The 16,110-nt window shown below is 42.2% G+C and overlaps 1 protein-coding gene across 1 annotated transcript in view; it reads right to left on the bottom strand.

The window, feature by feature from the left end:
• LOC139530320 (protein inscuteable homolog) overlaps positions 1–16,110 on the bottom strand; it is a 95,973-nt gene that overhangs the window by 33,944 nt on the left and 45,919 nt on the right. The window contains exon 2 of the mRNA XM_071326616.1: positions 9,626–9,882. Coding sequence (XP_071182717.1) covers positions 9,626–9,864 — 239 coding nt within the window. The 5' untranslated portion in view covers positions 9,865–9,882. The remainder of the gene's footprint in view (positions 1–9,625; positions 9,883–16,110) is intronic.

Below are 16,110 nucleotides of genomic sequence, written 5' to 3'. Positions count from 1 at the left end.
AGCTTGTGATTGTGTCACATGCAACACATTTTCCAGCTGATGTATTTAAATCTGCATTTAAATAATTGCCACCTTCTAACATTGTAAAAAAAAATTGCAAGAAGCTATCATTCCTGCTACAATATTGTGATTATCATCGTGATCTGAAGCGAGTTATTCTAAGGTTCAGTCAGAAAATGCACAGTCTGGGAATTTGCTTTTAAAACCCACTTGGGGCACACAGACACAGTACCAGTCCAGATCATTTCGGAATTTAAAAAAACTAAAGGTTCCAGAATTACATGAATGTATACACACAAAACCTCCAGTAAAATGACCCTACCTCTGCTGAAGCAAATCATAGTAATAATAGGTTTGTTTTCCAAAAGGGAGTGAAAAAGCCCACTCCAGTTTGCGGGAGATGACAAATATTTACATAGGGGGCCAGGGATGGGGTCGGCCGTGCCAGCGGCTGTGTTATCACAGACCGGGGACTGTGAAGATGAGGCGTCTCTCTCCGCCTCTGGATGCTGGGGGGACAAGGGAGAGTCGTTTACACAGTGGTTGGAGTGTAAACACACTCGAGGCGCAGTGACAGAAATACAGAGACAGAGAGATGGGGCCCTGGTGTCAGCCGGCTTCCGGAGCCTGGAAAACTATGGGCTGAGATACATGGAGACATGATGTATGTTAGTGGGATTGGGCAGTGAGGTGGTGGGATTTTGTGTCACTGGCCTACACACAATACCCCATAATTTTAAAGTGGAATTATGTTTTTAGTTAATAAAAAAATGAAAAGCTGAAATGTATTCAACCCCTTTGTTAGTTATGGCAAGCCTAAATAAGTTCAGGAATAAAGATGTGCTTAACAACTCACATAATACGTTGCAAGGACTTTTTTTAACGACTACCTCATCTCTGTACCCCACACATACAATTATCTGTAAGGTCCCTCAGTCAAGCAGTGAATTTCAAAAACAGATTTAACCACAAAGACCAGGGAGGTTTTCCAATGCCTCACAAAGAAGGGCGCCTATTGGTAGATGGAAAAAACATATCCCTTTGAGCATGGTGAGGTAATTAATTACACTATGGATAGGGTATCAATACACCCAGTCTCTGCAAAGATATAGGCGTCCTTCCTAACTCAATTGCCGGAGAGGAAGGAAACCACTCAGGGATTTCACCATGAGGCTAATGGTGACTTTAAAACAGTTACAGAGTTTAATGGCTGTGATAGGAGAAAACTGAGGATGGATCAACAACATTGCAGTTACTCCACAATACTAACCTAAATGACAGAGTGAAAAGAAGGAAGCCTGAACAGAATAAATATATTCCAAAACATGCATCCTGTTTGCAATGAGGCACTAAAGTAAAATTGCAAAAAAAAATGCGGATTCTAACATGTATTGACTCAGGGGTGTGAAAACGTATGTATATTTATGAGATACTCCTATATTTAATTTTCAATAAATGTGCAAACATTTCTAAAAAAACATGTTTTCACTTCATCATTATGGGGTATTGTGTGTAGATGTGTGGGAAAGAAATCTATTTAATCCATTTTGAATGCAGGCTGTAACACAACAAAATGTGGAATAAGTCAAGAAGTATGAATACTTTCTGAAGGCACTGTACATAAACATTACATTGTTTAACGGTTAAATCATTTAAATGTGCATTTTATGGAGGATTATCAGTGCTACTTTGAAAATGACATTCTTAAATGCTAAATTGAAATGTTAAAATGAGAAATGCATTTAGGGCCCTCAAAGGGCTAGGACCGGCCCTGTCTGTGTGTGTGTGTCAATGCCCTGTATGAGCCTCTGAGAATGATGCCACAGAGCATAGTACCGGCTAATAGGGCCCAAATGAATTGTGGATAGTAAATAAGCTCCATCATTCCTCCCTGGTTCCATTTGCGATATAATTGATGTTAATGTGTGAAGCACACGTCCATTGCGTTTGACAACACAATCACAACATACTGTACATTAGAGTAGCGCCGTTAAGACACACAAAGCCAAAAAAATGAATAGTCTCTCATAGACCATTTCACAGCATAATAGGCCTTGACTGTGAGCTTTACTCCTAATCTTTATGACTGTGATAGACGCAAATAACAGTGTAATATTATATCATTCTGATTCTGCACACAGAGCATGTCTCGGCACAATGAGCTGAAGAGAAAAGAAAATTGGAGAATTGTATTTCGCACAATGAATTGCGGTGGTGGAAAGGAACTAGTAGTTATAAATAGAGGACAGCAGTCATTCCCAGTGTAGTTTGTAGGCGGAGTATGCTATCTAGGGCCCCAGTAAGCAAAATTACGTTGACGACTGGTGCATTTTAGGTGCTGAATTAAAAGGTGAAAATATGCATTTTCCAGACGTCGAAAATACGTATTTCCCAAATGTGGAAAATACATATTTTCCATACGTTGAAATCAGGTGCATTTTAGGTGCTGAATGAAAGGTGAAAATATGTATTTTCCGGACATCAAAAATACATCTTTAAATATACATTTTTCGGTTATTGATTCTATGGACAAATTTCAACAGCACACACATTCTCAGTGAAGTAAGAATTATATAACAAAAATAAATAAATCAAGTCTCTTAAAATGTGACCCGTTTCAGGAAACGAGGTGTATGTCGCGGGTCACTACTTCACACGAGAGCCATTTGAACGTAATCCTTTTTTTTATCAAAATGCATTTTTTTGGTAGAAATGCTTCTGGAATATGTGAACTTTAATGTGCCTGAATAAAAAACTTGTATGCCATCTGTAAATACAAATAAAATTGTTAAAATTACAAGCCTAGTTGGTTTAGCTACAGAAAAAGTGAGCAACCTTCCCGCTAGCATTGATTGGCTGAGATAATGAGAGGGCTGTACATGCCGAGAGAGGAGTTTGGATTGGTCTGCCATATAGAAGCTTCTGTCTATTTGAGCTGGTTATTATGTGCAGGTAATCCTGTCTAATGCTGCTTTAAAAAAATATATATTGCTTAGTAGAATTGCAGAAGTGTTGCTCTCCACTTTCTGGAGGACAGAGTTTTGAAATCAGTGAAATTAGAGTATGATAGCTAAAACACTTCTCTCCGGATTACATCAAACTAAGGGTAACTATGGCATCCATGACAGGAAGAAGCGTCCAACCATGATGTATATGGGTAAGATATTCTAGATATTACACATTTCTAATTTTGACAATAGTCTTTTCCTTTCAAGTTAAAGTGTACTGTTAGCTAGCTAGCTAACATTAGCTGGCTTGCTCGCTAGCTAACTTTACGTGTATGATCTTATTATTTGTATCTCAGAGCCATTTGCTTGGCTAGATATAGCCTAATGTTAGCTAGCTAACATTGAACCTGGTTGGTTAGCTATTTGCAGATTCATGCAGGGTAGTAATGTCATAAGTTGGGATTATGGTTAATTGTTTAGCTAGCTAGCTACATGTCTTAAAAGACTCCACTATGCAAGTAACCATTTCGGTGTGTTCTTATATTCAGTCTGGCCATCTACTCCAATTTCAGAGCACTCTCATCTGAGTGTGCCAGAGCGCAGAATAACTGATGAATGTATGAACCCCCGTTGAATATGGCCGGTGTCAGTAAACTTCGGCAAAAAAGCATAATGAAATTGTTGCCAGCAGCACAGTTACAGTCACCAACGCTCTGGGTAACATGAAAACAGCCTAACCAGCTGTTAGGGTGAGTAAAATGGTCAGAATGGGATGTTCTCTCATTTCTGTCTGGAAGTAGCTAGCAAGCTAGTAAATGTTAGCCAGTTAGCTTGAGTGCTTGACTGCCATTTCACAATGCTCGGATCAACCCTACTCTTGTCCAAGGCGTCCAGTGTGCGCTCTGAACGCCCCGAGAGCGAAATGCTCTGAATTTACAAATGGACAATCTGACAACACAGTTGCAGTCACCAACGCTCTGGATAACATAAAAACAGTCTAACCAGCTCTGCTAGGGCGAGTAATGTTCAGTGAGATGTTCTCTCATTTGTGTCTGGAAGTAGCTAGCAAGTTAGTCAGTTAGCTTGGGTGCTTGACTGCTGCTTTTAGTACAGAACGATTGGATCAACCCTTAAAGAGATGGGTCGGGCTAAAGCTTAAGAGGGTGTGAATGATGCTGAATGGGTGTAGACAAAGAAGAGCTCTCCAGTTGGTACCAAAACATTCAAAGGCCATTTTCTCAAAAGTGAGGTTACAAGTTGATCAACTTTCCAAGCAGAATTACTTTCCCATTGTTTCTCAAATCTAGTGTATGATATACCATTTTGTAGATTTGTGTCTCTGCTTTTGACCTATGTAAAAAATAATAATAATAATAATGTTGCTACATAAGACTGAATCAAGGCGGTCAGTCACATAGTATGTGCTTCCAACTATCAGTGATGATGTTCAATGTATTCCAATTTACAGAATAAACCAACAGACCACATCAACTACAATAACATTCTCAGTAACGGTTACAAATAAGTAAAATTTTGGACGATACGGACCAGCTCCAAATCTGAACGAATGATAGATGTCTAGGCCATGTTTCACAAGTTTGAACATCACATTACAATACGGCACAGTTTAGTACAGTAAAGCACAGTAGAGCACAGTATGGTACAGGAGAGTCAAGTTTTATTCAGTAGAGTACAGTACGGTACAGTACAGAATAGTTTAATTCAGTGGAGAAGAGTACAATACAGTACACTATACTTTACTGTGCTCTACTGTATTGTACTGCACTGTACTCTACTGTACTATACTCTACTTTTATTTACTGTACAGTGTACCGTAATGAGAGGTACTGTGCTGTCCAAACTTGAAATATAGATGTCTATGTATGATATTACAGACCTCTATGATTGGGCTAAATCAAGTCCAGACCGGACCAAATCTGAACCAAACACACAAAAAAGACGTCGCCGCCGGAAAATGCTTAGTGGGGCTGCTCTTTGGGATAGTGTAGCCTACCAGCCTTCCTCTTGACAGCGAACCTACGAAATGGTCAATGCATATAACAAGGAATATACAGTATAACACCAGCCACGTCAATAATTGAACCATTCTCCTTATGTTTGAGATGTTAACTATCTCCCACCACTCTGCATAAAGTGTCAGATTTCTCCAAAATGGAATCCTTAAAATTGGCAAAATGGGTTCTTCTTTCAGTTTCCTTGCTAAAAGCAGTGCTTCTTCGCAATCGTCACAAGCTTAACTTGCACTGAAGCCCATATACGGTGACAGGGATGCATCAGTGTCTCGGGACAACCCGTCAGATGCAGAGAGAGAGAGATCAACCTCTAGTGATGGCAACCAACCAACCGGGGCCGAGACGAAACTTTTTTTGCTGAGGGAATTCATCATCATTGCACAGTGAGTCAGTGTTTTGAGAGCTAAATAAAGCACTGCCCGGTGCTAGCATAGCATTAGCATGTTGCTAGCATTCTCTCTGGTGTGACTGATGCTCTGTTTGTGTGTCACGCAATTGCATCACAGAGACACACTTTCAGGCACAGAGAGAAAAAACACGTTCAACTTTCAACGCCAATGCTACGCTATTTATAGTTGCGACTATGTGGATATATCACTATATTTTGGTGCTTGGGCGCTTCGTCGATAAGCACTGTATGGTAAACAGACAAGTAAAGCCCAGCGGTGTTGGGAAGACCACCTGTCTTCGATCAAGCGCAGCGTGAGTTATCGGGCAGGAGGAACTCGCATTGCAAGCACCATGCTCTATGGGTGCCACATGGGACTATACCAGACAATCACCAATTGTAAAACCTCCACCTGGTACGTTACAGTAACTCAGTGATGCATTGGGCTGTGTAAATCTTCAAATGTCTTTGGAGACTGAATTCAATTCATAAGCGGCTAGTTTGGCTGGGCTGGGTGAATGCATAACAACTGAATCACACCCGGGGCAGCAAAGGTATGGCAATTGGAAGGTTCCAACCCCAAGTAAGGACAATTGATGGGGGCCAGAGACAAACGCTCTTAGACTTCTCAGCCAAAGATTTCTACTTAGGTCTCCAATAAGAAAACCTCTATTGTAGCTTGTGAACCCACATGTGCTTCAATGTCTGGTTTGCATGAATGGCACCATATAATGTCTGGCACCACATATGAATATTATGCAGATACCACAAGAGAACCACATTCAGACAGTCTGAGGGAAAAATGTAGGCTGAATGAGCTGTGAGATTTTGAAGAGCAGGTCATTGAGGCTTTGGAGAAGCAGAGGAAATGGAAACAAGGAGACTCTTGTCCCACACAAAGAAATAAACATGTATGCAAATGTAGTAAGCAAGAATGCTAAGGTATTCTTATTGGGTTCTGAACATTAAATACACATGAATGGAAAATTGTGCACTACATTGGCAGGTAGCCCAGTGGTTAGAGCGTTGGGCCAGTAATCAAAAGGTTGATGGATTGAATCCCGAAGCTGACAAGGTAAAAATCTGTCGTTCTGCCCATGACCAAGGCAGTTAACCCACTGTTCCCCGGTAGGCCGTCATTGTAAATAAGAATTTGTTCTTAACTGACTTGCCTAGTTAAATAAAGGTTCAATTTGAAAAATGCCCTGCTAGAGCTGCCCCGGTCAACTGTAAGTGCTGTTATTGTGAAGTTGAAATGCCTAGGAGTAACAACAGCTCAGCCGTGAAGTGGCCGGCCACACAAGCTCACAGAACGGGACCGCCGAGTGCTGAAGCGCGTACAAATCGGCTGTCCTCGGTTGCAACACTCACTACCGACTTCCAAGCTGCCTCTGGAAGCAAAGTCAGCATCATCATTGTTTGATGGGAGGTTCATTAAATGGGTTTCCATGGCAAAGCAGTCGCACACAAGCCTAAGATCACCATGCGCAATGCCAAGCGTCGGCTGGAGTGGTGTAAAGCTCGCCGCCATTGGACTCTGGAGCAGTGGAAATGCTTTCTTTGGAGTGATGAATCACGCTTCACCATCTGGCAGTCCAACGGACGAATCTGGGTTTGGCGGATGCCAGGAGAACCCTACCTACCCCAATGCATAGCGCCAACTGTAAAGTTTGGTGGAGAAGCAATAATGGTCTGGGGCGGTTTTTCATGGTTCGGGCTAGGCCCAGTGAAGGGAAATCTTAATGCTACAGCATAAAAGGACATCCTAGACGATTCTGTGCTTCCAACTTTGTGGCAACAGTTTGGGGATGGCCCTTTCCTGTTTCTGCATGACAATGCTCCCGTGCACAAAGTGAGGTCCATACAGAAATGTTTGTTCGAAATCGGTGTGGATGAGCTGGACTGGCATGCACAAAGCCCTGAACTCAACCCCATCGAACGCCAGGCCTAATCGCCCAACATCAGTGCAAGTCCCCGAAGCAATGTTTCAACATCTAGTGGAAAGCCTTCCCAGAAGAGTGGAGGCTGTTAAAGCAGCAAAGGGGGGACCAACTCCATAGCCCATGATTTTGGAATGAGATGTTCGACGAGCAGGTCCCCACATACTTTTGATCATGTAGTGTAGTTTGTTGATAGATGCTCTACAGATGGTCATACTAACCAACTTTATCTCGGTGCAGAGCCAAAGCATATACCTACCGGCTGTCTAAATAGTCGGGTAAACAATACTTTCCTGTGGATATTTTGTCAAAACTTTAGAACAGCTGAAGGATAAACCGCACAGACAAGCGCTAGAGTAAGTTCAAAGGTCGTTTTATTTAACATTCTGGCTTGTAAGGAACATTTACACGATTTTGCACACAAATGTTTCAGGCTGTATTAGGGTTGCAAAGGGAGGGTATTACTGGAAACTTTCAAAGTGTGCTTTTTATTTTTTACATTGACTCTTTTTAGAATTAGCACCGCAAACATCTACTTGGAACAATTTATTATAATCTTGCCTGCAAGGACATTTGTTTGAGCCTTATCACATGTAAAATATTAAATAATAAAATAAGAGGATTTTTTATGTAAAAAATAGAATGACAAAGCTGTAAAACATGATCCTAATTATAAACCATCAACTTAGTGAATACCATTGGTGTTTAATATGAAGGTTTCAGCATGAAATATATATTTTTTAAACACTCATTTATTTTACTTGTTTGTTGTCAATGTTTCGGCCTCGTACTGGTGGAAGTTGGAAGAAAACGTCAATAGTTGGAAGACTTTCAGAGTAAATTGAAAATAATAGCTCATTAGATGTTTTTTTCATTAATTAGGCAATTAGGCAATTTTCTCTTGAACCATATGATCTATCTACTAGAAACTCATGGACAATATGGATACTACTTATGAATTTGAAAATAAGTTAGTTATTCAAGAATAAATTCTTAAAGTTACAATAGATTGCCATAGATTTTCCTTTATTACCAAAATTACTGAAGATTACGGTAACTTTGGTAAACTACTAGTAGCTTTGCAACCCTAGGCTGTATATACCAATTAATTAGCCTGCTGTGCTTTGATGATCGAGGTTGTCGCATACACTCCTCCTGAAGTAGCACATGGGATAAAAATGCCCTGCCCTAGACTAAGAGACGGTGATTGGGATCTGAGGTATGAGGCAGACATCTGACTTCCAGATGTTTCCATCAGCGCAAAGCAGACTGACAGCTCTAAAGTGCAGTCCAGGAATGGGCTCCACATTCTCACACACACACACACACACACACACACACACACACACACACACACACACACACACACACACACACACACACACACACACACACACACACACACACACACACACACACACACACACACACACACACACACACACACACAGTAGGCCTATGCACGCTAGCACACATAACATCATCTGTAAAAGAGCACACACGCACATCTGGCTGATTATGAAACTGCTGGTATCCTGGCTGCAGTGCATGACATGGCCTCTTTCAGGCTTGCACCTGAGGCAGAAGGTGACCAACCAAACAGTTTGCATGCAGGAGTAGTGTCCTCTGTTAACTCATAGGGTTTATTTCAGTGTATATCTATATAGATGCAGATGTTTTTGCGATATCTGCATATGTGTATGCTCTTTTTGTATTCCTATGTGTATGTGATTCATGTGTATGCGATTCATTTGAATCTGATTGAAAAGTAAGTGTGTGAGAGCATGTCTCATGTGCATTCCTGACTGTCTGTATGTGAGTGCCATATGTTGGAATCTTCAGTATACGAAACAGCCCTCGCAGTGCATTTGAATGTATTTGCGTGCATGGAGGGATAAGTCTATTCCTAGACTGTGTGTGTGTGTGTGTGTTTGGGCTCAGAGACACACCCCACCCTAACAGTGGCAGGGCGGTGATGCATTCACTCTCAAACCCAGGCAAAGACTGCATAATGACACCATGTAGCCAATGTGTTTTTAGACCCATTTACAGATCTGAATCTGAGATTATTTTATTACCAGTATTACTACTATTAGTAGCAACAGTGTACACAACATTATTGTGCACTTATGTAGCCTATATGTGTGTGTTTGTATTTGTGTACGCATGTGGAGGTTCTTGCGTTGTTGAATGTGTGTGCAGCCGTGTGTGTGTGTTGGTGTGTGTCTCATGAGACTGATGCGAGGCTGACAGTTCCATAGATACAGACAAAGCTTATTATGTCATATGTGCACCATGCGAGTCGTGTGCACTTACCTCATTGGAGATGATGAAACAGAGCTACTGTGTCTGGAGCTCTGAGGAGTGGCCATTCTGGAGCTCTGAGGACTAGCCATTCTGGAGCTCTGAGGACTAGCCATTCTGGAGCTCTGAGGACTAGCCATTCTGGAGCTCTGAGGACTAGCCATTCTGGAGCTCTGAGGACTAGCCATTCTGGAGCTCTGAGAAGTGGCCATTCTGGAGCTCTGAGGACTAGCCATTCTATCTGTGTCCATACCACTTCAGCACAGCACCTGCAATAAACAACATTCGATTATTATTAGACAAACCAAAGTCACACATTGCTATTTTCTATCAATTTCACCATATAGTAATGTAGAGTAAGTAATACACAATGTATTGCATCACGTATCCACTTGAACACAATTTGATACTTTATAAGAATCCTAAATCGAACATTTTAAAAGAAGGACCTGAACACTTTACATAATCATACACAGACAGATGCACACACGCGCTGACGCACACACACACACATACACACACTGCCTCTTTGGCTGTGTAGTTTCCACGGCACCGTATCCACTACAATCTCTCCTTATTGATCTGCATCCAAGCCTACTATTCTTTTTTTTACCAGAGTAATTCAATTATCAATAAAGCCCCCGTTTTAAATAGCTATAGGCCCCGGTGTGCCAGTGGAATAATATTTCTTATCTTGTAATTTATTGGCTGGCTGCCAGCCAGTAACTCTCCACTTTGAACCCAAGCAAGGGAGCTGAAGTTCTTAAGTGCCTGCAATTTTGTTCTGCATTTTTATTGATGTATCCCATTTAGATTAGTCCATTTTTTAAAACCCGCCGTGGCATGGGAGGGGGGGGGGGGGCGGGGGGCGGGGGGCGGTCCCATATTATAATCCATTTAGTTAATGGCATCCTGCAGTGTGGAATGATTACAGATTTCATGTTTACTGTAGGACTATGATTAGCACATAGCTACATATGAGACTCATAGTCAACTTCTCTGGCCCAGTGACTTGGAACAGGTTTGGCCACCGTGGTTTGTGTTGTTGAATCAATAGATGTGAATAACCCCTTGTAAACCACTTATTTCATTCCCATCAGTCACAAATTAACATACACAGCTCCCCTGGTATCCTTTAACGTGTGTGAAATGGCAAACAGTAAATTTGAGCATAAGTGTGTCCAATTTGAATAGGGGCTGTTGAACAATTGGTGCCATTCCACTGCTCAGTGGCAGAGCCCCACCTGTTTGCATGTTATTTTTGGCATTAATACGTGTCACATATCAGTTTGCGTAAACTATCAAAATAAAGAAAGTCGCACACTCCATGTATAAACTCCCAGCAATTTAATGGGTATGTCACGGCCGTTGAAAGAAGTGGACCAAGGTGCAGCGTGGTGAGCGTACATTTCACCTTTTATTTAAAATGTCTCCAACAAAACAACAAACGAAAAACGAAAAACAACCATGAAGCTTACAGGGCAAAGTGCCACTAACAAAGATAACTACCCACACTGAAAGGAGGGGAAAAAGGCTACCTAAATATGATTCCCAATCAGAGACAACGATAGACAGCTGTCCCTGATTGAGAACCATACCCGGCCAAAACAAAGAAATAAAGAAACATAGAAAACAAAACATAGAATGCCCACCCCAAATCACACCCTGACCAAACCAACTAGAGACATAAAAAGGCTCTCTAAGGTCAGGGCGTGACAGGATATTTACCAACGTTTTGGCATCACTGTGAGGAAGGCACAGTGATGCCGAAACATTGGTAAATACCCATTAAATTGCTGGGAGTTTATACATGGAGTGTGCGACTTTCTTTATTTTGATAGTTTAAAGTTTATTCATCGTTAGTCAGCACCTCCACTTAAACAATTTTTTCTGGGTATCAGTTTGCAAACAATGTAAACAAAATATTTGTTTAATCATTGAGTTAATAAAGCCGCATACGAACATGGTCTCTTTTTTGCTTTCTTGAGTAAGGCATCTCCAAAATGCAGGTGTTTCAGCCTAGCTCAGTGCTTTCTGTGGTGGTGGGGCAGCCAGCAGAAAATACGAAGTGTAGGGGTTGGTAATGTTCTCTAGTTGCGTCATGATTGGCTCAGTGTTCTGTCACTCATGGAGACACTATGTCACCGCAAAATGTACGGGTAGAGCTAAAAGATTCAAGCCTCTTGGGTGCTGCCATAGACTTACGTTAGATGTGCCCATCCAACAAGGCTCAAGGTCATTGACCACAGATAAAATTACGTCAAATCACGTTATATCTACCTTCGCTTTGATTGGACTGATTATGTCAACATCCTACTTTCAAAGTCTTAGCTAGCAGTCATCGTCATGAATCAAGTCAGCAATCTACTGGCAAATCCTTTTCAATCCTTGTCATATGAAGATAAATAATACATAAAACGTATCTGTGCTCATAGGCCACTGGACATAAACATTACACAACAAGTTGGAAATCGCAAATTCAACAATGAGTGCTAGGGCGCCACTGCAGCCCCAGGTTCGATCCCAGGCTGTGTCACAGCGGCCCGTGACCGAGAGACCCATGGGACAGCGCGTAATTGGCCTAGCGTCGTCCAGGTTAGTGGAGGGTTTGGCTGGCCGGGATGTCCTTGTCTCATCGTGCTCTAGTGACTCCTTGTGGCGGGCCGGTCGGTCGTCAGTGTTTCCTCCGACACATTGGTGCGGCTGGCTTCCAGGTTAAGCGAGCAGTGTGTCAAGAAGCAGTGTGGCTTGGCTCTCGACTTTCGCCGAGTCTGTAGGCGAATTGCAGCAATGAGACAAGATCGTAACTACCAATTGGATATCACGAAAAAGGGGGTAATGCAATGGGCCAGAAAATACTACAGTGAGTTCAATACAACTGGGAACTCAGATAAAATTAGCTCTGGCTGGGAAAATACGGAAAATATTATGAATGGTCATCCAACTCTGAATTCCAAGTCGGGATTTGGGCCTCTTTCTAGAGCCTACAAGAAGCACCGCCACACCACCTTCCTGTTCAAGTGAGCACAGCACAACAAGGTGAGTCCAAAAATGTATTGTATGCTGCTGCATAAATTATTTAATATACCAGGGATATATGTATACTGTGGCTAAGAAAGTAATACTAAGTGTATGTTGTGTAGTAAGCTGTTAGGAGCCCATGTACCTCACCCTAATAATTTGCTCCCTTTTCACCTCATAATTTAGCCTACTGTTCTGATTTGGTGGTGCAAATTTAGCCTATAGCCTGTTTTAGAGAAACGTTATCATCAAATATTGTAAGAGCTTTCATTGTCTGCTTATATGCCCCCTTTATTTATCATACGTTTCTGAGTTGGTGTACAGGGAGAATACTGTAAGAACGGCCCATGTTCTGAATTCTGTCGCCGTACATTTCAAAAGTGCTGAACAACTAGTTATATTGACTACGTCTGTCCTAGCTCGCTCATTAATGTCTTAATCGAAATTACGGATTGCCTCTTATCCGCTCGTTGTCCGCTTATGCCATAGTTTGTACATCTCAATTGTCAGTAGAAACCACATTTGTTCAAACAAGTCAGCCATATCAGCTATGTTTTTTTAAAAGGCAGTAAATGAGGCTGAATGAACTGTTTCGCTGACAGATAAGGCTCAGCTGACAGCCAGGTGTAGCAGTGATAAGGTGTAGGGACTGCTGTTGGGACTCTGCTGTTGGGACAGTTTTATGTAGGCCCTAACAGTTTGTCGGCACCGTTTGTCACCGTTATAGTGTAATTAATGTATTGTTTAGTGTTGTATAGTGGCTTTGCTGGCATGCATCAACAAAATATGTTATTGCCCCACCAAGATTTACATGCTAAAGTCGCCATTGTTGGTGAGAAAAATAACGACAGAAGTCAATTAGACAAATCTACTATGAGAGAGAGAGAGAGAGAGTAAAGTGAGTACTGTTTCACTTCAGTCTTGGCACCACAAGTACAATACTCTGCTTAGAGAGGGCAAATCTGATATCATCACTAGCCAGGTTTTTATCCAACATGTGAGTAAAGTACATGTCGGATAATAAATGTATCAAAGTTATTTTTATCTGCACTATGTCATCACACACAGCCTTTTATTGTCACGGCCGTTGGAAAAAGAGGACCAAGGTGCAGCGTGGTGGGCGTACATTTTCTCTTTTATTCGAAATGACGCCGACAAAACAATAAACAATACAAAACAAACCGTGAAGCTCAAAAGGCTATGTGCCCTAAACAAAGTCAACTTCCCACAAAGAGAGGTGGGAAAAAAGGCTACCTAAGTATGGTTCCCAATCAGAGACAATGATAGACAGCTGTCCCTGATTGAGAACCATACCCGGCCAAAACATAGAAATAGAAAATCATAGAAAAACAAAACATAGAATGCCCACCCCAACTCACGCCCTGACCAAACCAAAATAGAGACATAAAAAGGCTCTCTAAGGTCAGGGCGTGACATTTATCCACAACAAGTCAGTTTGATGGAAACACCTCTGGTGGGAAAATGCACATACTGTTTTTAAGCACATTTGAAATACATTTTAATAATATGAAGGGTGAGATTGTTGCAGCTGTTGGTAAATAGCATCCACTTTGTTTTGAAAGGAGGCCAGAAAACTGTCACAGAGGTCGGAGGTGATTGTGAGAGAGGGGTTGTCCAATGGGCGGAGAAGTTTGTTGATGGTCGAGAAGAGCACTCCTGGGTTTCCTTGTTCATTCCTTATGATGTTGGAGAAATAGGCAGATTTGGTTGTGGCAAGTAAGTCCTTGTGGTCTTGGTAGGCCTCCTTATGGACAATAAGCCTTGTCCGTGTGTAGAGCCATTCTAGTTGTCGTCCTATGGCTTTCATGGCACGCAGCTCAGGAGGGTACAATGGCGCTGGGATGTTGACGGAGACCACCCTTGTTTTAAGGGGAGCCAGAGCATCCAGGTGGGAGGAGAGCTCAATGTTATAATGAGCCACCAGGTCAGTCACTGAGGATACATGAGGTTCAGGGGTGTCATGTGATTGCAGCATATCCGAGCTGTGTTAATCCTTTTTATATTTCATTTTGTATGTTCAAAAGAGGTTACCTGCAGTACATGTGTGACTTTGATTTTCAAGTCAGACCAATGAAGGACAGCAAGCCCACCTCCACGACCCATAGCACAAGGTTTGACAAGGTAAACATAGCCAGGTGGTGTTGCTTGGTTAAGCAGGTAATAGTCATTAGGTTGTTGCCATGTCTCTGTTAGGCACAGAACATCAACACATTCGTCCACAATAATGTCACTGATGAGTAGGGCTTTGTTGTTCAGGGATGAGTATTAAAAACAGCAAAAGTGACTGGCGAGTGAACTTCAATGCAGGTATTCAATGAAGGAATTCAAAAGAAAACAAATCAGCTGGCTAGCTAGACTGTGCTGATAGGAAAAAGTCACATTTCTTATCTGGTTTCGACGTCGAGGTTCAGAATTACTAGATTAAAATCCTTAAGAGTCAATCTAATGAACATGATGAAAAACTCCCCATCAAAATCTGTCAGTTTAAGCTAGACATCAGTTTTTTTTTGCATGGGTTGCGAATCCACCGCATCCGCCTGTCGCCATTCCGCATCTGTGGTGGAAAGTGGCATAGCTATGGCGCTCTGTCAAACCTGGAGACGTCCCGAAAATTAGTCTTCTCACAAAATTGTCTGTAGCGTCCAAACGGTTTGCCCTACTATCTCGCCTGAAGGTAACCCAGACAAATGAATGGGAGCAGTTTTGTGGCAACAAAAATAATGGGTTAAATATGTTAAATATATAAATATTTCCTGAGCTTATTCCTTATAAAAAAAATGCCATTTAGGACATTGTGAGAAATATTGGGGCTGCTGGCAAAGGGTCTTCCTGTGAAGCGACCTCGGGAATGGGGTTGTCTGAGGCCGGGAGAGCCGAGTGAGACTCATTCCGGGTTTTCTTTGGCAGTGTTTAGAGTCCGGATTACGGGGATGATACACTGTATACTATCCCTGGTTGGCTCTGGAGGGTTTTCAGAGTGTGAGTCAGATGACATCAGTCCGTGGCAGCCTAAAGCCCCGGCTTTGTATTTATAAGGGGTGAGTGAACCATTGGTGGTTAATACGCCTTTGATGGAGCTGTGTCGTAGGACGGCAGATCACCTGGGGGTGGATTGGCTGTCTTCTCCCCCGCAGTGGAATTCCTCCAGGAATTAGTGATATGTTTTTTACCGTCTTGGTGATTCTGGGCAGCGGCGGACGTCTTGGCACAGACACTGTTCTGGGTCGAAGGAGAGTGGGGTGAAAGCAGATTCCTCCGCAGTGAAGGGGAAGAAGCAGACCTCGTGACCATAGCTGGAGGCCGGGGGCTTGTTCTTGGGGCCCTCCTCCCCAAGCATTTAGGGTGACAGCAGTACTCCCAATGGGGGCAAGTTACCGATTTGCAGAAGTCCTCGAACCCGGTGTGGGCCGGGTATCAGAACGGCTGTACAACAAAACACATTGTTTCTACCCAAG

This window comes from Salvelinus alpinus, chromosome 9 (genome assembly GCF_045679555.1).
Source record: "Salvelinus alpinus chromosome 9, SLU_Salpinus.1, whole genome shotgun sequence".
Lineage (NCBI taxonomy): Eukaryota > Metazoa > Chordata > Actinopteri > Salmoniformes > Salmonidae > Salvelinus > Salvelinus alpinus.
The sequence above is the reverse complement of the archived record's forward strand: the minus strand, read 5'-3'. Positions and strand labels throughout refer to the sequence as shown.